Source organism: Mustela nigripes, chromosome 16 (genome assembly GCF_022355385.1).
Source record: "Mustela nigripes isolate SB6536 chromosome 16, MUSNIG.SB6536, whole genome shotgun sequence".
Classification (NCBI taxonomy): domain Eukaryota; kingdom Metazoa; phylum Chordata; class Mammalia; order Carnivora; family Mustelidae; genus Mustela; species Mustela nigripes.
This window is the reverse complement of record NC_081572.1, coordinates 58,757,473-58,784,674: the sequence shown is the minus strand read 5'-3', so window position 1 is coordinate 58,784,674 and position 27,202 is coordinate 58,757,473. Positions and strand designations below refer to the sequence as shown.

General features: G+C 63.0%; 2 protein-coding genes across 14 annotated transcripts; one reads left to right on the top strand and one right to left on the bottom strand.

Annotated features, from left to right (window-relative positions):
• Nucleotides 1-1,353: 1,353 nt before the first annotated feature.
• Nucleotides 1,354-21,438, bottom strand: KIF1C (kinesin family member 1C). Of its 3 annotated transcripts, XM_059380231.1 has the most exons (23): nucleotides 21,335-21,438; nucleotides 19,663-19,783; nucleotides 19,282-19,414; nucleotides 18,781-18,857; nucleotides 18,235-18,414; nucleotides 17,612-17,677; nucleotides 17,042-17,220; nucleotides 16,844-16,955; nucleotides 16,649-16,726; nucleotides 16,459-16,524; nucleotides 16,284-16,359; nucleotides 15,807-15,885; nucleotides 15,470-15,615; nucleotides 14,430-14,599; nucleotides 14,189-14,268; nucleotides 13,999-14,074; nucleotides 10,240-10,319; nucleotides 9,381-9,475; nucleotides 6,613-6,696; nucleotides 6,104-6,290; nucleotides 5,914-5,986; nucleotides 4,208-4,816; nucleotides 1,354-2,591 (listed from the first exon to the last, which is right to left on the bottom strand). In XM_059380231.1, the coding sequence occupies exons 3-23, from the start codon at nucleotides 19,385-19,387 to the stop codon at nucleotides 1,902-1,904; spliced, it is 3,309 nt and encodes a 1,102-aa protein (XP_059236214.1). In that variant the 5' UTR covers nucleotides 19,388-19,414; nucleotides 19,663-19,783; nucleotides 21,335-21,438; the 3' UTR covers nucleotides 1,354-1,901. The 3 variants fall into 3 exon arrangements, with proteins under 3 accessions (XP_059236214.1, XP_059236215.1, XP_059236216.1); XM_059380232.1 differs by lacking the exon at nucleotides 19,663-19,783 and having other exon boundaries at nucleotides 21,335-21,358; XM_059380233.1 differs by lacking the exons at nucleotides 19,663-19,783; nucleotides 21,335-21,438 and having other exon boundaries at nucleotides 19,278-19,408.
• Nucleotides 21,439-21,911: 473 nt separating this feature from the next.
• On the top strand, nucleotides 21,912-27,194 carry INCA1 (inhibitor of CDK, cyclin A1 interacting protein 1). Of its 11 annotated transcripts, none has more exons than XM_059379687.1 (7): nucleotides 22,745-22,834; nucleotides 22,946-23,877; nucleotides 25,233-25,346; nucleotides 25,547-25,586; nucleotides 25,841-26,034; nucleotides 26,449-26,614; nucleotides 26,810-27,194. In XM_059379687.1, the coding sequence occupies exons 2-7, from the start codon at nucleotides 23,822-23,824 to the stop codon at nucleotides 26,954-26,956; spliced, it is 717 nt and encodes a 238-aa protein (XP_059235670.1). In that variant the 5' UTR covers nucleotides 22,745-22,834; nucleotides 22,946-23,821; the 3' UTR covers nucleotides 26,957-27,194. The 11 variants fall into 11 exon arrangements, with proteins under 11 accessions (XP_059235667.1, XP_059235671.1, XP_059235665.1 ...); XM_059379686.1 differs by having other exon boundaries at nucleotides 22,799-22,874; XM_059379684.1 differs by lacking the exon at nucleotides 22,946-23,877 and having other exon boundaries at nucleotides 21,912-22,874.
• The last annotated feature ends 8 nt before the right edge of the window (nucleotides 27,195-27,202 follow it).

Below are 27,202 nucleotides of genomic sequence, written 5' to 3'. Positions count from 1 at the left end.
TCCCCTCCCCAGCTCATACTTGCACTGTCTCTTGGGAAACGTGAATAACATATGTTAAGAGCATGGGTATGCCCTTGCTCTTTTTAAACAATAATAAATAATAAATAAAATAAAATAATGAGCTGTCAGGGTGCTTGGGTGGTTCTGTCGGTTTTGTGGCCGACTCTTGATTCCAGCTCAGGTCATGATCTCGGGCCACAAGACTGAGCCCCACCCTCATCTCTGTGCTCAGCGTGGAGTCAGCTTAAGATTCTCTCTCTCCCTCTGCCTGTGCTCTCCCTCCCCCTAAAACAAATAAGTAAATTTTAAAAAGAGTAGTGAGCCCTCCCATGCCAGGCATGGCTGTATGTGTCCGTAACACCCGGCGGCACGCCCCAACCTGCCCGCAGCCTGTATTCCATCATTTTCCTGCTCACATTCTGTCTCCTGGACCGGATGATAAACTGCTCAAGTAAACAGTGTCGCCAACCTATCCATTACATTCCAGGTCGTGGGTCACTGCCAATGGGTCCCTGAAGACCTGGCAGTCACAGCTGCCAGAAGAAAGGTAGCCAGCGTCGGGGTGTGGAAACCAAGAGTAAATATATCATGCCCTCGCCCAGAGCGGTGGTTCGTCTGCAGTTGGGATAATTCTGTGGTTTTGGCTGCTGTGGGCAAACAGCTCTTTTTCACAAGGTGGAAGTGTTTCCCTGAGAACAGGGCGGATGCATGAGGATTCCAGAGTTCGCAGGCCAGGGATACAATGTAACCTCCAAAGCCTTTCCCATGCTGTGTGCTCCTTTCCCCCCAAGTCAGATCCTTAAAGCAATCCCTAAGCATCCCTCCTGGACAGTATTAAGACAATATACTATCTGGAAGGCTGAACACACCCAGCCGAAAAGCAGGGTCACAAAAAAGATGCAAATAATCAGGTGCAGGAAACCTGACTAACTCGTTCACATTCAAGAGCCATCAGAATCTGAGCTGCTGGGAGACGGTCCCAGCAGTGAGCTGACTGTGTGGACTTGGACCCCGCGTGGCCCTCAGATCCTTCACGCACTGCTGGAACAGCTGGTGGGGCATGGATGCATGGATCTCCCACCGCCTCCCCTCATCCCTCCCTCTCTCCTCTGTCCAGGACCGAGGGCGGTGCTCGGGGTAGAGGTGGAGCATTGGGTAAGCTGAAACCAAGGGAAATAACGGGCAACATTCAAGACCAAGACACAGCGGTCCTGAATCTTGATCTGGGTGGTGACGGTGAGGGTGCACGCCTCTGTAAAAACTCACTGGACCACACGCTTAGGACCTGTGCATTTCACTTAGACCCTCTACACCTCCATGAAAACCCAACCCGAACCACCACCAGCAACAAGCTCCCTGCGTTTGCTACCTTTATTGAATGCCCCACATCCTCCCAGGACCCCAGCCAAACCAGAACCCAGACAGGTCCCCCAAATATAGCAGGAGGCCTGGAAGGGGAGGGTAATGACTTGCCATCCATGCCCCACCTCCCTGGAAACAGAAGCCCACCACAAACAAGACAGACAGACAGACAGGGGCCCGGAAGAGGACATGCCTCACCCTAGGTCCTCTTCCCTTTGCCCCACTTGAAAAGAAAGTCAAAACCCTGGCTACGCAGCACCCAGGCCCCCACCCCAACCCTAGCAGCATTTGTGGGACCGCCCCCCCTCCCCCCCACACACACACGCGAGGGGCGCCCCGAGGCAGCGCCCATCCTCTTCCTTCACTTTGGTTTGCTCCTGGCAACTCCGTGCAAGCTTCCTCTCTCCAGCCTCCCGCCCAGCCTCTGCCACACCGTCCAGCACCTACTCGGACCTTCTCGCCCACCTGTCGCCTCCCTGCGCTGGGCTCCTGGGGCGGCCGCGGCTCCCCCCTACTCCCTCAGCCCTGCCGGGCGGGGCTCACACGGCTGCGCTGCTCTCTTTGAGGTCAGGGGCTGAGCGCTGGCGCCTCATGCGCGGGGGGGTGGTGTAGGGAGGATAGCGGGGCCCCGGGGGCCGCTGCGCCGGGTACGGTTGGGGCTGCTGGGGGTAATAGTTGTGCTTTTTGGGCTGGAAGTGCTGCGGTTCGGGCTGCGCAGACCCGCCTCCCCGGGACCGGCCGCCTCCGTCCAGGGAGTTCCTGCGGGGCCGGTGGGACCTCCGGGGACTCGGAGGCCGGCGCGCAGGGGCAGCCAGAGGGGCTGCAACCTCCTCAGGGGGTTGGGGCGGCGCGGGGGCCTCCCCAGCCGCCGCCCCCGGCCACGACTCCCGGTGCTGGGGGTTGCTCTTGAAGGGGAAGCGCAGCTTGCAGTCGTGAGGGGGCACAAAGCGGGCGGGGGGCCGGCGCAGCCCCCCGCCCCGGCCCCCCGCGCCCTGCAGTCCCTGCAGCCGCAACTGCTCCTGCTTGAGCCAGCGCAGGCGACCCCGGCGGAACGCTGGGTCCTCCTCCATGAGCCGTGACACCCTCTCCCAGCTGGACAGGGGCGGCGACGGGGGCCGCGCTGGGGCCAGGGGTGCGTGCTCGCCGGGGGCTTCCTCCTCTGCTGCCTCTGTCCTCGGGTGCGCGGCCCAGGCAGCTTCCCGGGCCTCTTCGTTCTCATCGTCGTTATCCTGCGGTGGGGAGAGGGCAACAGAGAAGGGCCGTGAAGAGAGCTGAGCGCTGAGCCGCGAAGGGCAGGGGGTCCCAGAGGGGCTTGGAGACAAGGGCGCTGGGACAGTGGTCTCAGCTGATCCTGGCAGCCACTTCCTGTCGCTGTGGTCTGCGCTCTGGCCAGTAACCTTCCGTGCCGCCCTCCTCAATCCTCGTGTGCCAGGGCACAAGACCTGCTGCACAGGGCTGGTGGAAGGATTAACTGCTAACCCCATAAAGCACGTAGCTCGGGGTCCCCTGCAGAGCAGGCACCCCAAAAATCCCGCTAAGTACCATGCCCCAGGGATGGAGAGGGCAGCACCTAAGGGGAGAGACGCAATGGACCAGTGAATGAGAAAGCTCCATAGTGTGATCATATTCCCCACTTCCGAGAAAAGATCAACAGAAGGGCATACCCATGCTCTTAACATGTTATTCACGTTTCCCAAGAGCATCTGTAACATAGGACCCCACGTGCTTTGTAGAAACGTGTACATTTGGGGGCACCTGGGTTAAGCATCTGCGTTCAGCTCAGATCATCTCAAGATCCTGGGATTGAGCCAGCATCAGGCTCCCTGATCAGTGAGGGTGTAGAGAGGGGATTCTGCTTCTCCCTCTCCCTCTGCTCCTCTTGGCACTCATGCTCTCTCTCAAATAAATAATCTCAGAGGCGCCTGGGTGGCCCAGTCCTTAAGTGTCTGCCTTCGGCTCTGGTCATGATCCTGGGGTCCTGAAACCGAGCCCCCATCAAGTTCCCTCTTTAGCGAGAAGCCTGCTTCTCCCTCTCCCACTCCTCCTGCTTGTGTTCCCTCTCTCGTTCTGTCAAATAAATAAATAACATCTTTAAATAATCTTAAAGAGAAAAAAAGAGTACAAGTGTACATTCAGGTGAAGGGCAGAGCAGGGAAGGGGACAGGAGCCAGGGTGAAGGGGACTGCCACCGGGGGCCAGTGGGAGGCTGTCATGGCAGCAAACACCTGGGGAGTGTGGGGGGAAGGCACTCTAGACTTTCGAAGGCCTGCGGGTGGCAGGTGCCCAGAGAGATCCGGGTCCAGCAAGGAAGAAATGGCAGGAGCAAGTAAGCCTCAGTGACCCGGGGCCGGCGAGTGGCTGCTGGTCATGCGTCCCGTAGGGCACGCGGGAACACTGCACCAAGCAACCCCCCGCGGCTGGCCCCGCACTCCCCCAACACTTGTTCAGTGACTCTGCGCACGCCAGGGCTGGGTGACCAGGCGCCCCTCGAGGGCTGTTGTCCAGGGTTAGAGGAGGAGTGCGGGAGGACTGCCCAGCCAGACAGCTATCGCAGCCACCTGCCACAGGGCCCCGCGAGACAGGGGCGGGTCCCTGGGGCGCATGCGCGTGCCCAGTGGCAACTTAAGGACTGTGCGCTTCCTACGGGGCTTCTCAAGTTCGGGTACCTCCGAGCCCCCGGGAAACCCGTTACAGATGCAGAGTTGTCCCCCAAGGCACGGAGGGTGGGTGCAGCTCGGAGATCCGCATCTCGGATGCGCGCCCCGGGGCCGGATGCAAAGCCCTCCCGGGAAGCAGGGGAGGCGCGGAAGGAGGAAGGGGAGGCGCGCGCAGCCAGGCCTCGCACCTGGGTCAGCGGGATGACGCGCTCCATGCGCAGCATGCGGTCCCGCAGCGCCTGCAGCTCGCGGTCCTTGCTGCTGTTCTGCAGCTTCACCTCCTGGAGGATGCCCGTGAGCTTGTCGATGTGCGCGCGCAGGTCCTCCACCTCCGCCCCGCGCGCGCCCTCCTCGCCGCCACCGCCGCCACCGGCCTCCTCCTCGCCCACCGTGTCCCAGACGTCGCGGGCCACGGCCCTCCAGGCCTCCCCGGGGCCCTCGGGCTTGCCGTAGGTGCGGCACAGCTCCCGCATCTTGAGCGCGGCCAGGGCCTCGATCTCAGCGCGCCCATGGCGGAAGTCGGCCAGGGCCACCTCGTAGCAGATCTCCTTCACCGCCTGCATCTTCAGGTCGGCCATGGTGGCCCAGCGCGGGTCCTTGCCCTGCAGCCGCCGGCGCTGCGGGATCTGGTAGACCCGGCGCGGGGCCCGGCGCTTGCCGCTGCTGGGCAGGCCGCAGCGCTTGACGATGGTCTGCACGGTGGTCGGGGGCAGCTGCTCCCGCAGTGAGGAGATGAGCCGCCAGCTCTCCTCGCACGAGCGCTTGTCTGAGTCGTCGCCACTGTCGGAGTCAGCATACTGCGCGGGAGGGACGGGACAGTGAGGGCAGGCAGGGAGGGCGGCCTGGGGCGCCAGAGCCATGCCGACTGCACCCCACGCTTCTCCCCTGCTCCGCCGCACGGCATGCTTCACCCCTGCTCAGCTTCACCCCCCCCTTCACTGCTTGTCCGCTGCACCGCCTGCTTCAGCCCCCACCTGACCCCAGCTCCACTGCACCGCGCTTCTCCCCTGCTCCGCTGCACCTCCTGCTTCACCCCCCGCTTCACCCCTGTTCCGCTGCACTGCCTGCTTTAGCCCCCACGTCACCCCTGCTCCACTGCACCTCCTGTTTCACCCCCTCCCCTGCTTCACCCCTGCCCGGCTGTACCCTACGGTTCACCCCTGCTTGGCCCCTGCTCTGCTGCACCACGTGCTTCCTCCCTGCTCGGCTACATGAGGGAAGGAACAAGCCTCCCTCGAAGACACTCGCTGAGGCTTTAAGGATGCCAGACGCATGGACAGCAGCTGGCACAGCGCCATTCGCAAGCGGGAGCGGGGATTACACCGAGTCTGCGAGGCCGGCGGCAATCAGCGCTCAGGACCAGATCACACACTCAAGGGTGAGCCTGCTGAAACCACTATCTTGTCAATGACAGCACAGGCGGTACTTGGATTCAGTAAAGATCAGACAGATCTAGTCCAAGAAGCTCTACTCCAGTTGGGGGACTCCCTGCACCCAGTCACCGTCCTGTCCTGTCTTCTCCTAAATACCTCGGCCACCCCTCCACGCCATGCCCGCTCCCTACTCCGGCTCAGCATGAATGAGAAGCAGAGTCGGGCTGAAGCACCGCTGGCCCATCTCCCGCCTCTACAGGCCCTGCGCTCTGTGTGCGCCCCCTGTGCCCCACTGTCGGCACCACACCACTGCATGCCCCCCACCCTCGGTGTCTTCCCATGCCCCGCCCCCCAAGCCCGTCCCTCTGCGCGTGTGCCCCGCCCCTTTTGCCCCCCACTCCTGTCCCTCTGCACACGCACCCCCTGCGCCCCCTTACGGTCCCGCTGCGCATGTGCCCCCTGCCCCTCCTCCTCTGTGCATGCACCCCTACCCGCACCCCCATGCCCTGCCCAGCCCTCACCAGTCGCTGCTGCTCCAGCAGAAGATCCGCCTCCTCCTTCTCCTTCCGGTACTGGTTCTCCAGGTCCTGCAGCCTGCAGTTGGGCAGAGGAGGAGGAGGAACTGCTTGGGGCTCTGGCGCCACCACAGTGGGGAGGCCGGTGATGCGGGCTCAGGGGACAGACGGCTCAGAGTGCACGCTCTCCCCATACCTCTTCTCCATCTCCAGCTTGATGTCAATGCCCTGCTGCTCCAACAGTTCTTTCTGGGCGAAGTTCCAGTCCACGGGCTCGGAGGGCGGCCCGGGGGGCGGGGGCACCCCTCGCTCCCGCTCCAACCGTGCCTGCTCCGGGTGATTGAAGCGGAAAACGTGGTTCTTGCCCATCACAATCCTATTCCCTGCACAGGGGAGCACAGAAAGATGGTGTTGCTCCCCTACAGCAGCAAACCCATCCCGATGCCCACAGGGCCCAGGGCCCTGCCCACAAGCCCAGGATCCCTGACGCCATCTCTCCCACCACCCCAAGTCGGAGGGCAGTCAGTCCCCTGCTGATTCTCGTCCCTGATGGCCAAAGGGAATCAAGGGACCCTTGTCCTGCTTCTCCAGAGCCACAAGAGATAACGAGAGCGGGGTCACTCCCCGCTACTTCTTGGCACTTTCCTCCTTCCCATCCCCCTGCTGTCTTCTGCTTGTTTCTGGGTCCGGCACCCCTTCCTCTACCTGACTTCAACACCAGGGGCTCGGTCACCAGTCTCCCATTGACATAGGTCTCGGCTCCTTCACAAGGCTCCAGGGTGACCACCACTGCCAGAGGGAGAGAGGAAAGGGGGCCATTAGACCCTGGAGAAGAGGGGTGATGGTTACAGATGCCCATCTTGCAGGACCCTCAAAACACAGGCATGCACCCCCAGGCCCACCCCCAGTACCTGGCAGGGGTGCCACGGCCCCTCTGGTGGCAGGCAGCACAGGAAAGGAAGAGCAGAAGGAGGGTTAGAGCCCCAGCTACAATTCAGAAGCCTGTGCAGGGGATCCCTGGTGCCCCCCACCCTTCCTCCCCAGCAGGGGCTCCGCAAAGCAGTCACTCTCCGAGGGCTGGGTCTCCGGTGTCCAGCAGCTAGAAGTCTGTGACTTCTGTCCCCCAAGATGCACACTCCTTCCTTTCCCACAAACGCTATCCCTGGCCCAACCTGGGCTCCTGCCGCAGCCCCCAGCACACTGCTGTCTGCCGCACCTTCCGGACAGCCCCCTGCCTGCCCTCCCCAAGCGGCAGCCAGCAGAGCACTGTGTCCGCAGACGAGACAGAACCAAGCCAGCTCAGATGTCTATGGAGGTGTGCCTCGGGCTGCACCCGCCCTGGAGGCTGCCACTCGCTGGGACGCGGAGACCAGGCGCTCGCCATCCTCCAGGCGCAGCGCCCTACCTCAGAGCCTCCGCAGCCTGAGCAGAGGCCTGCAGGCAAGGTGACCGACCTGTGAGGTGTCTATCAGCCTGGACGAGCAAGTCCTTCCTTACAGGGTCCTTGAAAGGCGCAAAGCAAGCGCCACGTGAGTCTGAGTTCCTAGGTGGACCGTGGGCAGTAGAGCAAGCGGGATAACTGGGCCTCGAGGCCAGGGGAGAAGAAGCCAAGCAGAGCGGGCAGCTCCGGGCAGAGGAGGGCTCCTGTCGGAACGGGGCAACCTCAGGGCACAAGCTTGGAGCCAGACCCACATCTGTCACCTCGTCACCTCGAGGAGGAAGGTGGTGGCAGAGGACAGGGCAGGAGGGGCCGTGGGGGTACCGTTCTGTCCCCTCACGCCCCCAATTCATTCACTCACTCTACAAGCGCTTTGCCCCCCACCATGTGCCAAGTGCTAGTTTAGGTCCTAGAAATACCCTGGAGGTACCCAGCGCTCACAGGGTTCCCACGGCTGGTCAGACAGACAACAAGTCCACCAGCAGACAGTCTGGCGGCACAGGGAGGCAGCAGGAGACAGCTTTGCTCCTGCTGGGCCAGGGAGGCCCCATCTGCATCCATGAGCCCACAGCTGCCTGTGCACCCGAGCTGGCCACGGCGCATGTGATCCGGTTCTGGTAGCACTCTGGCAAGTGCCCCACCCCCCACAAGCCTGAGTTCCCCCAGCCAGGGGCAGCAGCACGAGCTGGATGGTCACTATTCTTCCCTGGCCACCGTCCCACTGGGCCGCCCAGTCCACTCTGTCTGGCTCCCGTCTCTCGTCCACTGCATGCAACCAAACCTTGATACCCCCCTGCACCCCCTGGGTCCCAAAATCAGCAGCTGTTCTCGCAGCTGAGCCTCCAGGCCAGGCCCGCCTCCCATCTCCCCAGACACACTCTGCACTCGCTCTGCATACCCTGTGTGGTCTGGGCTATCACCTAGCACGTGGCTTGAGGTGACCCCAGAACAGGAACTCGGCAGAAGCCCTCAGGGCCATCCTGATGTGAGCTTGCAGCCCACTGCGTTCAGGTGCCGCCCCCGAGCCCTGCCGAGGCCTGATGGGCATGGGTCCCCCTCAGCTACCAGCCCTATACGGAGCCCTTCCTGATCTCACGAGTGCGCCGACCACAGGCGCCCCATCTCCCTGTCCCTTCCTTCAGCCTCAGGGGCCCCCACCAAGGCTCAGTCAAGGGAGTGCTCCCCTGTTGGGTGTCCTGCCTCCCTGCCCTGCGTACTTCCCGGGGCTTGAGTCCATGGGGTCCAGAGTAAACCCAAATCATTCCGTTTCTTAAAACAGTCACTGAACCAGGACAAGACGGTGACCTCAGCACACAGCCTGGGCTGCCAGGTAGAGCAGCTGGCTGAGCGCAGGACTCTCTATTTCCGCTCAGGTCAGGATCTCAGGGTCACGGGCTGGAGCTGCACGTCGGCCCCCACGCTCGGCGTGGAGCCTGCTTGAGGCCCTCGCCCTCTGCCCCCCCCACTCGTGCACATGTGCAGATGCGCGCTCTCTCAAAACTAAACCGTTAAACAGAAAAACCAAAAACCACTCCAAACTGCATGAGTATCGTTACTGCCTTCACCCGTAGGTCTCGTGATTCCTAAACGCCTTCGCTGCTATGACCAGGTTAGGGCTAGAAATCTCTGCATCTTAGGGCCAGAGGCTCTGTGGCCGGGACAGAAGTGGCTTTTGCACAGATCAACTCAGACTCCCACTGAAACAAAAACAACTTTCCCTGGGAGGTAACCAGGGCACTATTTGAGGCTAAAAAAACTAGAAGAGGCCAGGAGGTCCTCCTCACCAAAGCTCACCCCCACACATGGCACAGAGCTCTGGGTCGGCCTCGGCGACGCCGCCACCGCACAAACCGCCTTCCTGGGGCCGGTGCCCACAACCAGAGCTTCACCTGAGCTCGAAGCCCTGCTGAGAACAGGCACACGGCCCCTGTCACACGGCCACACTCCCAGGCTGCAGACCCTCCCTGGAGTCTGTATCCAGTGTGGGACAGGACCGCGTGCAGCAGCTGCGCCACTCTCCCCGCACCAACATTACCTTCTCCGTCCAGCTGAGGGCCGCTCTGGAACACACAGTGCTGCTCCCGGATGAACTGTCCGGTCAGCTTGATGTCCACGTCCACCTGGCCGACCCTGGGGAAGCAACAGCTGACGTTTTCTGACCGCGGGCCAGACGTTCGCCATGCCCCTTTGGAACGCGAGTTCACCCAACTCCGTCGGCCACTCTGGCATTCCCGCTTCACAGGTCGGGAAGCAGAGGCCCAAGGTCACATAGCCCTGCAGCAGTGACGCTGGGGTCTGATCCCCAACCTGCCCGACTCAGGAGTCTGTGTCTGACTCACCATCTTACATGAGGGGAGAGGGAGCCCGGAGTGCACGGAGTCCCTCCCATCCCAAGGGCTGACCATCCTGAGGGCTCACTCCCTGTCCAGGGTCATCACTCAGGACAGCTGTCATGCTTCTGGTGGGAGAAGGGGTACCCCACCCCTTTGGCTCTGGGACATGACCTACCTCGGAGGCCCCAGGCCCCAGGGGATCGTTGGCCTTTGCCACCAAAGCCCCCTGCCCTGCCGGCACTGCTCCCCAACTATGAAGCTGGAGCTTCATAGCACCAAGAGAGGCTAAGGGCCAAGAATGTGGTGGTCTGAGTTTCCCGCCTGCTCTCCCACCCCATAAATCAGGGAGCGCGCCCTCCAAGCCAGGCCCTGGGAGTGGCTCGGCCATCCCAAAGTGACAACGGAGGGGATGGCCACTGTGCAGCCGGGCTCACAACTTCTCAGAAAGCCTGGAAGGCGAGCTCAGCCTGGTGGACGGCTGTCCTGGAGCTCTGGAGTAACTCCGGCAAGGTCACCGGAAAAGGGAGTCACTGACGTGGGCGTGACAAGGGGACGCGCTACCTGGTGATGCCGTCTTTGATGTGGTAGAGCAGACACTCGGACATGAGAGGGTCCTCATTCAGGTTCACCAGGTGGGGGGTCTGAGGGTGGAGGAAAAGGATCAGGCCCTGCTTGCCTGCTGTGCCCCACCCCGGGGGCTCTCCCACCCTGACCCCCACCAAACACCACCCTCCACACACACACACACACACACACACACACACACACACACAGACGGTCCACAGACCTGCCCCACCCCTCCGGCCCCCCAACAGCCCCCAGTCCTCTGCACAGGCCGACCCACCTGTGCCCCCATCAGAGACCTCAAGACCCCTCCAGCCCTTGCCTCTGCTCTTCCCATCCCCTCCCGCCCCACCTTGGACCCCTTCAGCCTCTCGCCTCTCATGAAGATTGCAAGTGGGCTCTGGGTGAGGGAACCACACTTCCCCAGTCAAGTTTCTTATGAACACAGACGACTCTTACGACCAAAGAGCACTAAGCATCAGTTTGATGCAAGAACGAGTGAGACCAACAGGCCGGCAGCCCACAGCAGAGTCCCCGCTCCCTCGGCCACTGCCAGCCCAGGCTGCCTCACCCGGGGCCTCCCCGCCTGACCCATCCCACACTCCCGGCTGCCCAAGCAGGACGCTGTTCCGCACCAACACCCAGCCCGTGCCCCCTCCCCAGAAGCACCTTTCCCAACCACGGTCTCTCTGCCGACACCCCCATCCTCCCCAGGCACGCACTCCGGGCAGCCCGGACAACCAGCCTCGCCCCTCCACAACCCCCACGGCCCTGACCACCCAGCCCCAGGAAGTCTCCCTCCCTCCCCTCCCGCCTACAGCCTCCTTCAGCCCTCCCCGCCCGGGGCCAGCCCCTTGCCTGCACACTCCACAACTGAGTGGGGCCCTTGTCCACCCCTCCGCCGGCTCCAGGGGCACCCCTGGCCACCTGACTCGAGCCTGCTTTAGATGCGGTACCCCTGGCCTCCAGGCCAGAGCCCCCAGGTCAGGGCCCCAGCCCATGCATTGCAGCCCCGTCCCAGGGCGCCCCTAGCCTTCTGTGTTCCTGCCTTGTGGATTGTGGCATATCAGCTCCAGAAGCAGGCTCCCGCATCCCTGAGCACCCCCGGAATTGCTCCCGGGTTCCCTGACAGGGAGCAGCCTCTGTCCCGGCCCCACCCAACCCCACCTGTCAGAATCATCACTTCCTGTCTCTCCAGGTCTGTCTCAAGCTGACATGTCACTTCCTCCACGGAGCTTCCAGAGCCTTCCACCGCCAACACAAGACACCCTGCCCGTGCTCTGTGAGGACTTGCTGCGGCCTCTCTACCTGTCTGACCCCAGGAGGTGCCAGGGACCCACACATGAGCCCCAGCCCGATGCTGCTGACCCCTCGGCCGGGGAAACAGTCAGTGTGGGGTGGGACCCACACACGTGAGAAATGGACGCCCCGTGGAAGTTTCTGACATTTTCAGGCCCTCCCTCAGCTCCCTCACTCATTGTCCCTGTCCCCAGGGCACTAAGGCAGTGCTCATGGCAGAGAGCAGTAAAGATCAGAGTTCAGGGCCAGTGTGGCAGCTCGTCTTTGAGGACCAGGGGGACGAGGACAGTGGAAGACAGGCTCAGGACGACAGCCCCAAGGCAGGAGAGCACAGCGTGCTGGGATGGCAGGGAAACAGCCAGGCTCCAGGCCCACGGCTCTCCAGGAGCGCCGCAAACAGCAAGCCCCTGGCGTCGTCCACGGTGGTCCACGGTGGATACGATGCGTGTCAATGCGTCTGCTCTAACCGGGCACCCCGCCGTTACCACCACCCTCCCCCCGGCTCGAGGACGCTCAGGCCCTTGCGGCAGCCTCTGGCCTGCTCTGGAACGGCAGATACGGATGGGCCCTGGAAGCAGAAAGTGATCTATCCCTTGGGAGAGGAGACACGATTTAGGGCAGAGCTTTTCCATCTTTGCTCGGCCCTGGAACCCTTTGTTCAGATGAAACCGTACCTGGGAGCCTAATACGTCAAGCAGATAAGCAGGGAGATGCCAGGGCCGTGGCTGGGGACAGGGGACCCAGAGTCTGGCCCTGTCCATCCCCCACGGCCCCCGGGAAGGAGGCCCTGAGCCAGGTTGGAAAATCAGATCCTCAGGGCCAGCGTGGGAGTCCCGGGAAGACCTTCTGCTCTCTCGGAGACAAACTAGCTTTTCCCGCAAGACCCGATCCCCGGCAGAGCCTTCCAGGCTGGAGCTGGCCCCACCAAGGCAGAGCCTAGCAGCTCCCCTCCTGCTGTATGCACGCCGCTTCACGGGCAAACGCGTGCCGCCTCGCCACTTGAGCGGCGCGACAGTGAGCTGCCCTGACGCACCTCCTGCACCAGCGCGGCCTGCAAACCCCAGAACCCCCACAGGGCTCCCCTGTGGTGCTCCAGGCATCGGAAAGGAATACGGTTGTGATCTCTGGAGGGCACTTTAACAAAATACACCAAAATTTACACGGCGACTGCTTGACCCCAAACCCCCACTTCGGAGACTTTGCTCTCAATTATGAACCTACCCATGAGGCCACGCAGTGGCACGTGGTTTTCAGGGTTCAAGACCGTGAGACAACGCAACCGCCTGTGGGGAGGAGGCTGGGTGAACGTGGCCCCCGTCTACTCGAGTGTTCAGATGCAGAGAGAAAGTACAGACAGGACGCCGACATCCTGTCCTTGGAGAAGCGTGGGGCGGGGACCCAGTGCCGGTCCAGAGAGAGGCGGCATGCGTGGACGTGGGGACAAGTGTGCGTGGCTCACGCCTGTCTGCGCGCAGACCACCCCTGGATGAACACGTCAGGAATGGGTAATGGCCTGATCCCAAGAGCCTTGGGCTGTGGACCAGACGGGCGAGGCCGGCTCCCTGGAAGGACTGGGCATCCCTGCTCTGCTCCAGCGGGCCTCCACGCCGGGCTCCGTGGCACCCTCTGCTGCGCCAAGGGGTCTACAGACCGTCCCTGTGCCAAGCTGGCCAGTGAAGACCAAGGGCCCCTCCTGCCTCCAGCGAGGCTGACTGCGCCCACCCTGCCTCCTTCCTTTCCCTGGGCACCTACCCCACGGCAGGCCAGAGACAGAGGTGCCCTGTTTGGCTGACACGGCCGTGATGTTCACCCCGGCAGTTGCCTGTCACCCATGTCCTGTGCGGCCCGCAGGGCCCACGTGCCAAACTGTGTCCCCAGGATGCCAGTTTCCACACGTCTCCAGCGGCACGGACCCTCGCATCCTGGAGCTCAGCGCCTGCGTCCCTGCCTGTCCCCTTACAGCATCGTCTTCCCATCACCCTCTCACGAGCACACGTCTGACTGCACGTCTGAGCACATGACATACGCACAGAGCACAAAATGTGACACAGTAGAGCGGCAGCACACACACGGCCATCCCAGCCCACACCCCAGCCTCCCACATCCTCCCCTTGCCCCTGGGGTAACCCCTACAGCCTGTTTCTTATGAATCAGAGATGAATTCCACGGGAGCTCACATCGATCCGTGAACACAAATTCTAACCAGCTCTGGATCCCCTGCCTCCTATAAGGCAGGGACGGGCAAGGATCCCAGCATCCATCCACGATCCCTAGAGCTCCGGCCACAGGTGCCTGACGAGACCAGCAGCAGGCTGCTGGCAGGGAGGCCAGACCATGCGCAGGAGGTAGCAGGTGTGGGACAAACACCGAGATCAGCGCTAGGGCTCGCCCCGTGCCCCCCGAGCCTCTATACCAACCCTTCCAGAGTCTCCTGGGCCTCAGCAGACCCTCACTCACCTTCTTTGGAGAGAAGACGCCCACAGTTCCCCCGTCCTCCCGGACAGCCACCCCCATCTCGGCCAGTAACGCTTCTCTGGAGGCAGAGAGACAAATGGTCTTACGAGGGCCCATGAACTCCTTCCCTGCAGGGCCCAGCCTCCCCTCCCCGGTGCCCCCCTCCAGAGCCCCAGTTGCCCGCCCCCCGCACCTCTCCATCCTCAGGGCCTCAGTCTTGCGTAGCTTCTCCTCCCAGGTCTCATTGAGCTCCGCGATGATCTTTTCCGTCTCCTGGGGGCACACAATGTGTGGGGCTTGAGGCAGTTGGGGACAGGGACCCGCCACAGGGGCCATCCTGCCACCGGGATTCCTCCTTCCTCCTCGACTCTAGCCTCGGGGAACTAGACCCCCAGCAGACCCCGGCTCCCCACCTCCCGGCTCCGCCCGCCTACCTGCAGCCTCTCCATGGCCTCCTCGGGCCCAATCTGGGGCTCAGCACTGGGGGAGAACGATGGCTCCAGCTCGCCGTTGTGTGCAGGGGGATGTGAGGGGGAAGCCGGGGCAGGAGGGGACGATACAGCTGGCAGGGCACCTCCGGAACCCCCCTCGTCCGCCTTCAGGCCTGAGGGGAGAAAGAAGTCAGAGGAGGCAGAAAAGATAGGGAGCTCATCGGAGATGCACAGAAGCTGTGCGTGGGGCCCCATGCCTACGGACTCCGAAAGACATCTGGTCAACCTTAGCCCAGAGGGGCCCTCCACTACTGTGGCCTTGACACATGAGCACCCGGTGTCTGCTTTTTCTCCTCCAGGCACGAAGAGCTCATTACTTAACATGGCTGCGAGGTAACTCCCACCATCAGAATGTTCTCAGCTGCAGGGAGCCATGATCTGCCCGCATCACGGGTGTCTTCTGGGTAAGAAAGACTCTACTGCCCTCCCTTCTGCAAGCATCCCCTCCAAATGCAGGAGGGGAACGTCACGTCTACCTTACCCTGCTCCTCCCAAGAGCAGACCGCCCCCTGCCCCACCGTGCCCCTCAGGTGTTGACTGTCCACGGTGGGAAGGCCCCCGGGACTGGATGCAGAGTCCACGCGGGACGTGGCTAGCATGGGTCAGGCACCCTCTCCCCAGAGCACCACCCGGCATCAGTGACATGGACTGTCATCGCGCTTACAGCCAGTTGGAACCTCTAACGATCCACGATCCACGAGACCCTCTGTACAGGCAGGGCCCCCGAAACCTCCCTCACCTGATTTACTGCTTAAGCCACAGATGCAAGACTTGCCATCTATCCCCACTCGTCACTGCAGCAGTCCTCGAGGCCCCCGGAGAGTCTGGCCCCCCGGCTCTGGAATGGCTGAAGGCCTGTGACGGCCCCTCTGCGTATCTGCACCCACACCGCTGGGTGTACGAAGAGTCCCGTGCTCGGCGGACCCTCTCCGGTCTGAGCCCCCCACGAGGGCGTCCCTGAGCGGCCCTCCCCGGACCCCTACCTCCCAGAGCCGAGGCCGACAGCCCCTGGGCCAGCAGCAGCTCCCGCAGTCGGGCCACCTCCTCCTGCAGCTCTCGGATCAGCCGTGCATTGGGGTCCTCGTTGATGACCGCGTTACAGCGGATCTGCTTGGTGCGGTCGGCGTACCTGGGGAAAGAGGCGGGCGGGCTGGGTGAGGCCCAGACGCCCCTGGGTCAGCGGCCCATCTTCCTCCCTCTCCCAAACTGGTAAACACTGGGTCCGGCGGAGGCCTGGCCTATCTCCTGGCCCAGGCTCTGAGCTGCCGCCTCCGAGCTCCGGGCCAGGTCCCGGCCGCCCCGCTCCCGCCCAAGCCCCACCTGAGGGTGCTGAGTGTCTCCTCATAGTTGATGTCTGCGGGACTGAGCGCCGCGATCATGGCCGTGCGTGAGTTCCCACCTGCAAGACGGACACGCAAAACTCAGGCTGGTCCGGCCTAAGGACAGGAGGGCTGGGTCTCGGGGTCAGGGGTCTGACGGGGTCACCATCTGAGATGGGGTGAAGCTAGGAGTCATGGAACTTTCCCACGGAAGCAGGCAGTCAAATGGGGGGAGGGGTGAGATCAAGGACACCTCTGACATCTTCGGGACACATCAGCGGGAGGAGGATGAAGCCAGCGGTGGGCACGGGGTCAGAGAGGGCTGTGGCTTTCCTCAGCATTGGGACATCTGTCAATGATGTCCCCCGCAGGGGACGACTGTGGGATTTGAGACTCTAGGGGTGGCGTAGGGTCTGTCAGACATATCGAAGCTGGGATAGGGGCGGGGGCGTAAAGAGCGAGAAGAGGGGCTCCTCACCCAGATTCTCCTTGAGCAGCCAGGTGAGCACAGAGTCCCTGTAGGGAATAAAATCCGACTTCCGCTTCTTCGATTGCTTGGGAGGGGAGGGAAGTGCATCAGCATGAGCCGCCCACCTGCAACCCCTGCCCCCCGGCCTGTCCCAGAGCCGCTCCCTGCCCAGCCGCCTTCTCACCAGATCCGCCAGGGCCGAGATCACCTTCCCAAGGGTCGTCAAGGACTTATTGATGTTTGCACCTTCCTAGAGAGGGATGAGGAATGTGGGCAACGGAGGCCCCTCCCCAGTTCCGCTCTGCCTCCCCCCAGCCAGAAGCACCACCCGCAGCGCCCAGCACCGACATCAGCCCCCTCCTAAGCCCCCTCACCTTCAGGCGCATGCCCCGGGCCCCGGAGGAATCGGCCCGCTCGCTGCCAGCGAGGTCCACCAAGCTGATCTTGCTGACCTGGGGGTGGAGGGTAGGGCAGGAGATGACAGGGTGTGGGCGGTGGGCAGGGCGGGCAGATCAGGGGGATGCCCGGCAAGGGAACGGGGCAGGCAGCCCATGCTGGAGGAACCCCACCTTCTCCGAGTCCAGCCCAGTGAGCTGGTCGTGGCAGCGCTGCGTGAAGACGATAGTGAAGACAGCGTGGGAGCGGCTGCTGGTCTCGTTCATGTTGGTGGCGGCCACCGTCCTGGGGGAAAGGGAGTGGTCACTGCACCCGGCCTCTCACCTGCCTGGCCTGACTCCCTCTCCCCATGCTCCAGCCGCTGGCCTCACCGAGCCTTGTTTCCACAGTCCATGAGGTCAGCAATGTCCGCGTAGGAGGTCACGGCCAGCTTGGACAGGTCCTGCACGTAGGGGCCCAGGATGGGGTGCTCCCGGACCCGCAGAGAGCCCCGACTCTTGGGGTTCAGGAGGTCTCGCACCCGCTCACAATAGATCTCCATGTAGCTCACCTGAGCAGAGTGAGGCGAGTGAGTGGCAGGGCTGGTAAGCGAACCAGGAAGGACACCCGCGCCGGGCTCCCGGGACCGGACACGGCTCAGTGTCTAGCAGACACCAGCACTCCAGACACCCGGGCGCGGTACTGAGCACTCAGCACACACAGGCTCGCCGACCCAACAGCCTGAGGTTGGGGGGGGTTGTCACTTTCATTGCGGAGGGGGGTCACTGTCATTGCAGGGGTGAACACACTCAAGAGAAGGGAGACGAAATCACCTGCCCAAGCCTCTGTGAGTGACAGGAAGGGCCGGGGGAGCCCCAAGGCTGCCTGAGTCCTCAGACTGTGGGGAGCCTTGTCCCTGCTGTCCCTCCCCTGCCCGGGGCCCCTCCGAGACCCCAGCTCACCTCCACAGAATAGGAGAGTTGAGGGCTCTCGTTCTTATTAACGCGAGAGAAGAGGTCCTCGCAGAGCTGGAAGGGGACACAGAGAAACTGCTGTTAAACCCCACCACGGCCCTGAGGGGGCAGGTGTTCCCACCATACAGATGGGAAAGCCATCTCAGAGGAGTTCACGCCTGCCCAGAGTCACCAACTACTACGCGGTGAGGCAGGAAGCACACCCCAACATCAGACGCACAAGGCTGCTGTGCTGCAGGGGCGGGGGGCATGACAGTCAGCCCCCAGTTATCCACATCTGCCTTTTCTACACCGTACACCTGTCTGCGGGGGAACTGTACTTGTAGAGAAGTCTGACGCGAGATAAAATGACTGCAAGGGGCAGAACCGGGCTCCAAACCCAGGATTCTCCGGCAACAAGGCCTGGGCTCTTCTCAGGAAGCTTTGCTGCTTCCAATGGGGGTAAAGACCCCTCCCCATGGGGCCAGGAAGTCCATATAGCTGCCCACCCCTCACCCCCAGCACATCCCCTATCGGAACAGCCTCCGAGGCCCAGGTCTCGGCTCCATGGTCCAGAGGGGGCAGGGGAAGCTGTCCGACCCCCGCCGCCCCGCCAGGCCGCAGGCGTGTACCTGGGGCACAATCCCTTGCTGCCCCGGCTCCTGCCGCCCCATCATGGTGTACGACTTCCCGGCCCCAGTCTGCCCATATGCAAAAATGCACACGTTGTAGCCTTCGAAGGCGTGAAGCAACATCTCTTCTCCAATGTCTCGGTACACCTGCTGCTGAGATGCAAACTGGGGGTCCTCGGCCTAGGGAGGTGGGGGCAGAGACTCAGCAGGAGCCCTACACGACTCGGTCCTCGGGGTCTGGCTCCCGAGAGTCTCGGCCCCATTGCCGCTGACCACCCAAAGGTTCTACATGCCCGAGCAAACCCCACGCATGGTTCCAATCACCCACAACGGGAGCCTGTGCAGCCTCCTGCCAGACCTGATCATCCCGAGGAATCCTCCTGCCCCATCCTGGTCCCAGTCACATCCTAAGGGTCCTTCTCACCGCCACCCTAGGGTTCCAGTCCTCCCATCCCACCGCCAACGCACCCCACGTAAGGCCCCCTCCCCAGGACCTAACCCCCCATTCCTCGCCACAGAGCTCTCCTCTCACCCCAGCAACCTCACCGAGGTGTGTGACCAGTATGAGTAGTCGAAGGTGAAGCTTTTCGGGGCATCCTTACTCTGTTTGGGATTGGTGATGGCTGACAGGGCAGCAGAAGGAAAAGCAGGAAGGCCAAGGTCAGGTACTCCGGACCTCTCCGCCCATTCCCCCCGCGACCTGGTGTGGGAGTCCAGGCATCCCGCCCCTCACCTCTGTGCTAGTTCATCTCTCCCCTTTAATACTCCCCCCCCCCACTCTAGCCACCAAGGCTAATTTTGGCTCCCAGGACCCGCCCCTCACCGCGGCTGCCTCCCCAATTGGGCAATGGAAGGCTCCAGGCCAACACCCCCCCCAACCAGGACTGGCAGCGTGGAAAGGCCAGCCTGCCCCGGCCCTGCCCCCGCCCTCTCCATTGGCACCTGCTCCACACCCAGTGCAGTCCTCCTCCCGGTCTGGCCCAGCCGGCCAGCGAGGTGGGCCCGCCCGCCCCACCCGTGCCCAGCCGACCCCGGGGACTCACTCACAGGTGGTGCTGCCCTGCATGCTGACCACACACTTGGCATCCTGGCTGGTCTCCCTGGCGTTGAAGGGCCGAACCCTCACTGCCACTTTTACTGAGGCCCCAGCCATGCTTCCCAAGACTCTCACCCTCCTCAGCTGAAGGACAGAGACAGGAGAAGTGGTCAGAGCCTGCCGGGGGCACCCAGACATCGCCTCTTGTCTTCTCCCAGGATCCGGCATCTCCACCCCCTTCCCCAGCTCCCCGGCCCCACCAGGACCTAGCTCCTGGCCCTCTGGCCTTCCTCCCAAACGTCACTCTCCTCAGGGACTCCCAACAGTGTTCCTGCCTCTCTCCCCAGCCATACCCCAGCTCTCCGGGACCTGGGCCATCATGCCCCAGTTACCTGGAGTCCTGGCCCCAGACCAGGGGGGCTGTATCAGCTCTGGCTGCCACCGGCCCTCGTAGGGGAAGCCCCATCCTACCTTTGGGGCCTGGCCACACCAGCTGGGGCTGTGGGGGAAACCCTGGTTGTGGGGGAAAAGTGGTTAGGAGGCACCTGTGGCTCCAGAGATGGGTCGGAGTTCCAGGGCTGGAGGGCAAGGTCAGGGGCAGGGGCAGGGGGCAAGGTTAGGAAAGGGGAGGACGGCGGTCCCTCCCGAGTGGCTGAAGGCAATGTGAACCCAAGGGCAGGGACGGCGATATTTTTATTCCTCGTCACTCACAAGTGCACTGGACACCCAGAGAGAGGAGAGAGAGAGGCTGGACAGAGGGCAGTCCAGAGAGAAGGAAGCCGAGGCAGAAATACTGGCAGTGGCTGGAGGAGGGGCAGAGGGGGCAGAGTGACAGAAAGTCACAGAGAGCAAGAAAGGGAGACAAACAAGACAAGAAGAAACAAGATCCAGGTCATGCTATCGACGAAATGAGAAAAGGACAAAAGAAAGAAGCCACAGAAGATGGCAAAGACAGAAATCTTAGACAGGGAGAGCAGCTCTAGGGCGACACCACAAAGTGGGAACCCAGGAGAGACATAAAAGAAAACTCCAGACATAAAATCTGCCCTGAAATTCCCCCACAGTGCCAGCCAAGAAGTAGAAACCAGCTCCCACCTGGAGCCCACAGCCTCCACACCGGGAGGAACTGCCAGTGGGCAAAGTTCAAGGGCTGCAGGTACAGCCCAGCCCACCCTGGCTGTGGGCCCCAAGCCCCTCACCCAGCCCCAAGCACTTCCTCCTCAGGATCCTGGACAATGGGTAGGGGAGGGTGGGGACATCCTGCATCCTCACCAACCCCAGGGTTCCTCTGTTGGGGGATCCCTGCAAAACACCTGTGCCTTTACTGGGGCACAAGGAAGCACTGTGGTGTCCTCAAAAGCAGGCAGGCAGGTCCCAGCCCCAGCCTGGGGCCAGCCCTATGGCTTCCACTGCCCTGGGGAAGGTGCCAGGCAGGAGCCCAGGAATGTGGGTGCTCCAGTGCTCACACCCTGGGAGGAGAGGCTGAGCAGCCCACGCCCACGGGCAGGAGGGTGGAGGCCAGCAAGACAGACGGGGATGCTGGGGCCCCTTCTGTGGCCCCAAGAACTAAACGCCCGACCGCTGGGCCTCACCTCCATAGCCTTCCCGGGCAGGGCACGGGAAAGGGGACAGGGCTGGTGTGTCCCAGGACAGGAAGGGAGGAGCTCAGATCCCAGAGGCCGTGCCGGGAAGCGCAGCCCTGACCCCCGAGACCCTGCCCAGGGCAGGGACGACGACGGGGACGCGGCGTGGTCAGGCCGTCGCGGCTCATGGGGCAGGGAAGAGGGTGGCGCCGCCGAGGGTCGGCCGGGGGTACCTGCCCCCAGCCCGCCGGTGATCCCCGCGCCGACCCCGGTCTCGGCCTGCGCGGGCGGCCATGCCGACGCGGTGCTCCCTCCCGGCCGGCCGCCCGACGGCCGCCCCGGGCCTGGCACCTCTCTGCGCCTCCGCGGGACAAACAGCACATGACCCGGCTCCAGCGGCCGGCCGGGACCCCGGCTCCCCGCCCCCCAGCCCGGCACATTCCTCGGCGGGCGTCCCCTCCCTCCCCCGCCCAGCGCTCACCTCGTCGCGGCGGGGCTCCCCGGGCAGCTCCGCGGAGGGCACGGGGGCGACCTTCCGGGGGGGGGGGGGGCGGGGGAGGGGGGCCGGCGATCGCGAGCGGGCTCGGGGCTGCCCCCGCCCCTCGCCGGGTCCCGGGCGGCGGGCGGCAGACTTGCGCCCCGGGGGCGGCAGCAGCAGCGGCGCCAGCGGCCGGCGCCCGCCCGGGCAGCGCGAGCTGGGGCGGGAGCGAGGGGGGGTAGGGGCGGGCGCGCGCACGCGGGGGGCGGGCGCGCGCCGTCCCGACTGGGGCCCGGGAGCGCCCCGGGAACGGCTGTTAAAGGGGCAATGCCCTCACACTGTGGGGCCCCTCGGGTGCGGGCGCAGAAAGGCGCGCTGGACACTGGCTGGCGGGAGGGTTACGGCGCGCGAGGAACCGGGCCGGGGTGGGGGGAGGTTGGGGGCATGGGGGGGCAGGGGGCGGGCCCTGGAGGGGACCCAGGCCCCGGACCCGCGCACGTCGCCGCCGTCGGAGGCGCGCCCAGGGGCGGAGCCGCCCGTCGCGCCCCGCCCAGGGGAGCCCCCATCCAGGCCCCGCCCCCGCGTGCGCTGCGCGCCGGCTCCGCCCCCGGGCTCCAGGCCGCGCGTCTCTCCTCAGCGCCCGCCGGCGTTCTAGAACTCGACGCGCCGCCGCCTCAGGTGCCGGGACCGAGAGCGGGCGGCGGCGCCGGCCGGTCCGCTGCCCGGTCCCCTGCCCGGTAGGCCGGCCGCCGCCTCAGCCTGGGTGCCGTCTCGGGCCCGGGACCCCTCACCACAGGCCGGGCCTCCGCTCACCGCTGCGCATCCCTTCCCCACCCCGCCTCCCGGCCCGCCCTGGTCGCTCAGGCCCTCTGCGGGTGTTGTCCCCCTCCCTGCGGCTGCACGCGCCCCGGAGAGGGGCGGCGCCCACTGAGACCCCTAAGCTCAGCTTCCCGCTGAGGCGCGGACGCCCACTCGGAGCCCTCCGCGGCGCAGTGCTTTGCTCTTCCAGCGCGCCGCCCCCCTGCCCGCCCTTCCGGGTGCGCGGGGCCCCTGCCCCGCTCGCGCCCGCTGTGCCGGGTCCCCGGCGGCGCGAGCCTCGCACCTGACGGGCCGGCCGCCCTTGGTCTCCTGGCGGCCGCACGGCCGGTTCCACGCCGACTCCCAGCTCCTTCCGTCCGTCCGTCCGCCGTCCCCGGACCTCGCTCGCTCCGGAGCACCCGTGTCCCGGCCATCTCTGGGCGTCTGACCCCTTCGGCGCTCTCCGCGCCACGTGCACGCTCTGCCCCCGATCGCGCGGCGCCCCAGACGCCGCGAGGACCCTCCCCCTCTCCTCCTGCCGCAGACCCTCCTCCCGCCCTCGAAGGCTTCACGGCCTCCTCCAGCCCGCCGGGCCGTGCGCGACGACTCGTTTCCCGCGATGCTGCCCGCACCGGCAAGGAGACCCGACCCGGCCACGCGTCCGGCCGTGCGGGACGATGGACACAAGCTCATCCCCTTTGCCAAGTGAGTCGTCCCCACCGCGTGGAGAGGGGACGAAGGGAAGGTAGGCGCCCAGTGTCCCCCCGACGGCAGTGCCCGACGAGGGACTCGGGGCTCAAAGCCTGGTCTCCGCAGGCGCACGACGCGCTCGGCTGTCCCGCCGACGGGTCCCCTCCAGAACGGCGGTGTCCCGGCCGCGACGTCAAGCGCGGCCCCAGGGTTAGAAGGACGAGGGACGGACGGACGGAGCTGGCCTTCGAGGGGAGAAGACGGCACGTCTCAACACGAGTGTGACCTCCCTTAGAGTGTCAGGAGAGACGAAGTAGTGACCTGTGCTGGCAGCCGGGGCGCTCTGCAGACACTTGTACCAGGCGGCTGTGGAAGGCGGCTCTGGGGACCCGAGTCTGAGCTTGGATCTGAAGAGGAGAATCAGCCGGTCCGACAAGAGCCCAGGCGGGGGGTGAGGGGAGAAGAAGGAAGAGTGGGGGGACCCCCAGGAAAGAGAGAGGCGCGGGATCTTGTAGGACCAGGAAGCCCGCCAGCAAGACTGAAACTGGGTGACCCAGGGAAGAGTAGAGAGCAGCGTCGGCATTGGGGGCCAGCGTCTGCAGGACCTCCCAGGCCACCGGGAAAGGTTCGGGTTTCATCCTAAGGACAGTGGAAGTCAGTGGAAGGTTCTCAGCACGGAGATGACACGAGCAGAGCTTTCTCCTTCCTCCCCGATTTCTTTGTTGTGAAAAATGTCAAAAAGCAAAGTAGAGAAACACTCGTCCTGGAGCTAGTGTCTGCGTTCTGGGAGCTATCTACCTCAAGGTTCCAGGCACGATCCACTTATCTGTGCCACCATCTAGCCGCCTCCCGCTCAGCTTCTTTTGAAGTAAATCTCCACCAGTCCGTCATTTCAAACGACCATGGTTAAAGGGTTACTCACACTGCTCGGGCAGCAGACATGATTGGGGTGAGGACAGCAGCAGGGGGAGCCCCTTGCCCTAATAGTCCGGGCTGGGGCAGATGAGCCGGAACAGCGGTGGAGGAAGCAGAATGGGCGAGGAGCGCTCAAATCGGATGTATTTTATTTTACTTTATTGTATATTTCATCTTTTTGAAACTTAAGTGAAACTTTTAAAAAATTTTATTTATTCATTTATTTTTTACTTTGAGTAAGCTCCACGCCCAAAACGGGGCTTGAACTCACAACCCTGACATCACACATCACATGCTGTACCTACTGAGCCAGCCGACCTCCCCCTCCTTTTTTCTATTTAAATGAAACTTTACTTTTTAATTATTTTATTATTTTTTAATTTATTTGTTTGACAGATAGAGATCACAAGCAGGCAGAGGGGGGGTGGGAAGCAGTCTCTCCACTGAGCAGAGAGCCTGACGGGCTCGATCCCAAGACCCTGGGATCAGGACCTGAGCCAAAGGCAGAGGCTTTAACCCGCTGAGCCACCCAGGCGCCCCTTAATTATTTTATTTTATTGAAGATTTTATTTATTTATTTGACAGAGAGCACAAGCAGGGGGAGTGGCAGGTGGAGGGAGAAGGAGAAAAGCAGGCTGCCCGCTGAACAAGGAGCCCAGTGTGGGACTTGATCCTGGGACCCTGAGATCATGACCCAGGCTGAAGGCAGAGGCTTCACTTACCAAGCCACCTAGGCGCCCTAATTTTTTTTTATTTTTAATTAAAATCTGGGTGTATTTTAGATGTAACTGACACAACTTGCTGATGAACTGAATATGGGAGCTGAGGGAAAGTGAGACAAACCTGGTTTGTGGGCTCCAGCATCTGGCCATCTGGGGTGCCTTCCCAGGAGGTGGGGCAGGCCGGGGGGAGATGTGCGTGCAAGCCTGGAGTCCAGGGGAGGACACGGATTTGGGGTTTTGTTAGTACATTGGTAGTACGTAAAGTCATGGGCCTGGGTGAGGTCCCATAAGGAGAGATGCAGATGAGAAGACAGAGGGTCCAGGCCAAGCCCTAGGACACTCCCCTGGGGAGCAGGAGACCAGCTGGCATCCAGTCTGGGGACTTTGGAAGTGCTGAGCCCTGTTCTCACACCCCTTGCTACCCAGAAGGATAGCAGTTTCTGTGAGTTAGGGGACACAAAGCAAAGTGAACAAGGGTTCTACTGGAAGGAATCTGCCCCGTCACGTCAGCTGAGTGGATGGGGCCTTCCTCTTAAGCAAAACGTGGGGTTCTCTGGTTGGGGTGCTTAGATGTTTGAGATCGGGCGAGATCCAGGCTCCAAGACTGCTAGTCTCGTCTCGCAAATCAGATCTTACCACCTCCTCTGCTGCAGTGGCTAGGAGAGCATGTGGCCAGCGGGGCCCATGGAAAGGCGGGACCCCTGAATGCCCGGAGTGAGTGGACGCTGTGAGGGGTGAGCTGAGCCAGCCCCGAGCCTCCCTTGTCCTCCTTTCAGGTGTTCCAGGGTTGTCTGCCGATCGGCACCCCCCGGCTTGCCTTCCCAGAGCCCCGGACTGATGCCCCAGCGATACGGAGACCTCTTCTGGGAGAACCTTAGCCAAAAGCCCAGGTGGGCAGACACAGAAAAGGAGGAAGTAAGGCTGTAGAGTTTTGTATTAAGCCTTACAACAATAAGCCCTTGTCTGGGGAAGGTGGCCGATGGCCACCGTAGCTCCTACTGCCGGGTGGACACGTGGTTGGGAGAGTGGTCAGAGAAACAATACAGATGGGGATGTCCTCTGCACATAGCTCCCCTTTTGTGGTTTTCAGCCCCACCTGGATGGAAGAACAGTACACCCCACCCCTGCAGGTATGACAAACGTTGTGCCCTTAAACAATCCTTGATTAAAATTGTACCCACTGCCATTCTATCCTCAGCTGACCTTACCACCTCTTCTCTCTGCTGTCCCCCAACCAGTGCACGGACCACGCCCTCCTTTCTTTGCATAGTCCCCGTTTCCACAGTCTAGGCTTCAAGACCCCGACTCCCTGTTTCAGTCCAAGCCCTCCCTTGAGAGGCCCAGTTCTGCCCTCTAGCCCCTTTCTCCCCATTCTTGGGCACAGAGAGCCACTGGATGCTCCCAGCCTAGCCTGTACCCCCCTGAGGGGCTCCCACCACCGGAGCTGCTTTGCAGAAGAAAGAGAAGGAGGCCCCCTTTGGCAGGAATGCAGCAGGGACCTGGGGGCATCCCAGCCCGGGTGAGGGCAGTCGCTTATCACCTGGAGGATCTAAGGAGGCGACAGAGACTCATCAATGAGTAAGGAGAGAGACATCTGGGGCTCTGGGAGCCCAGTAGGGCTTGGGGGCAGGAGGGTTTGAATTAAGGAAGGAGCTGAGAGCCTTAAGGAATTGGAAGCTGTATGGAGACAGGGAGGGACCTGGGGGAGGAGGATAAGCCACAGGAGCCCCAAGGAGTGGAAATGGGTCACCAAAGACAGGAAAGCCATCCACGTAACTGGAGGGTACTGGGTAGCCGCAGGTCACCTGTGAGTCCCTGGACGCAGGATGCTCCCATCTGAGGGGAGCAGGAAGCTGGGGGTGGAGGGGGGGAAGTCCAGTGGTAACATCCCTGGGTCCCAGCAGGAATTATTCTAGGGCAGAGGGCTGAAGAGTAGAGATACAAGAAGCCTGGCCTCCAGGCACCTCATTCCTAAGCCTCACGTCCCCACAGACGGAAAAATGCCCAGTGGGGCACCTCTGGGGCTGCATCTGAGCCCCTGGCTCTTGCCCATGACCTCGGTGGAGTCCCCAGTGCCACCCAATACCGGGGTCTGGAAGAGGAGAGGGCTGCCTATCCACAGGAAGACAGCCACCTTCTCACCAGTGGCGGGACCCAGGTCTGGCGAAGGGACCTGGTGGGGTGGAGGAGGGTGTGGGGGGCTGTCTGGTCTTGCGTGGAGGTACAGCGGGAGCCAGGATCCCCAGGCTAGGTGGCTGGCCTGGAGAGGAACAAAGCGCAGAGGGGCGGGGGTGCCTGGGCTTGGGGGCTAGGAAGCCCAGAGAGACAGCCTTTCGCGTTCTCAACCCTACAGCTGCTCTGGTCTCCCTGGAGCCCCCTGGACCAAGGCGGGTCTTGCCTCCCCAGGCGGCTGGGCTCCCTGGCCTCCTACAGCGCTGTCGGGGCTAGCAGGACGCTCCTCTGCAAGCCCTGGGGGATGGAGGTGCGGTCTGAGGAGTGAGGATGGACGCCGTGCCCCCGCTGCCCCCCGCTGCCGCCGCCCCGCGGGCCCCAGGCTGGCTGGCGGCCCTGGACCTCCCGACTTGTGACAGCCAGGCTCTTCCCCTTCCTTAACGTCTCCCAGCTGCCCCCACCCCTAGCCCCTTCGTCCTCCCTGGTCAACCCGCTCCTCGCGGGGCTTCCCCGGGCCGGCTGCCCGCCCCTAGTCCCCAAGCTGGATCCCGGGCCCTGTGCCCCCTCCTCTGTT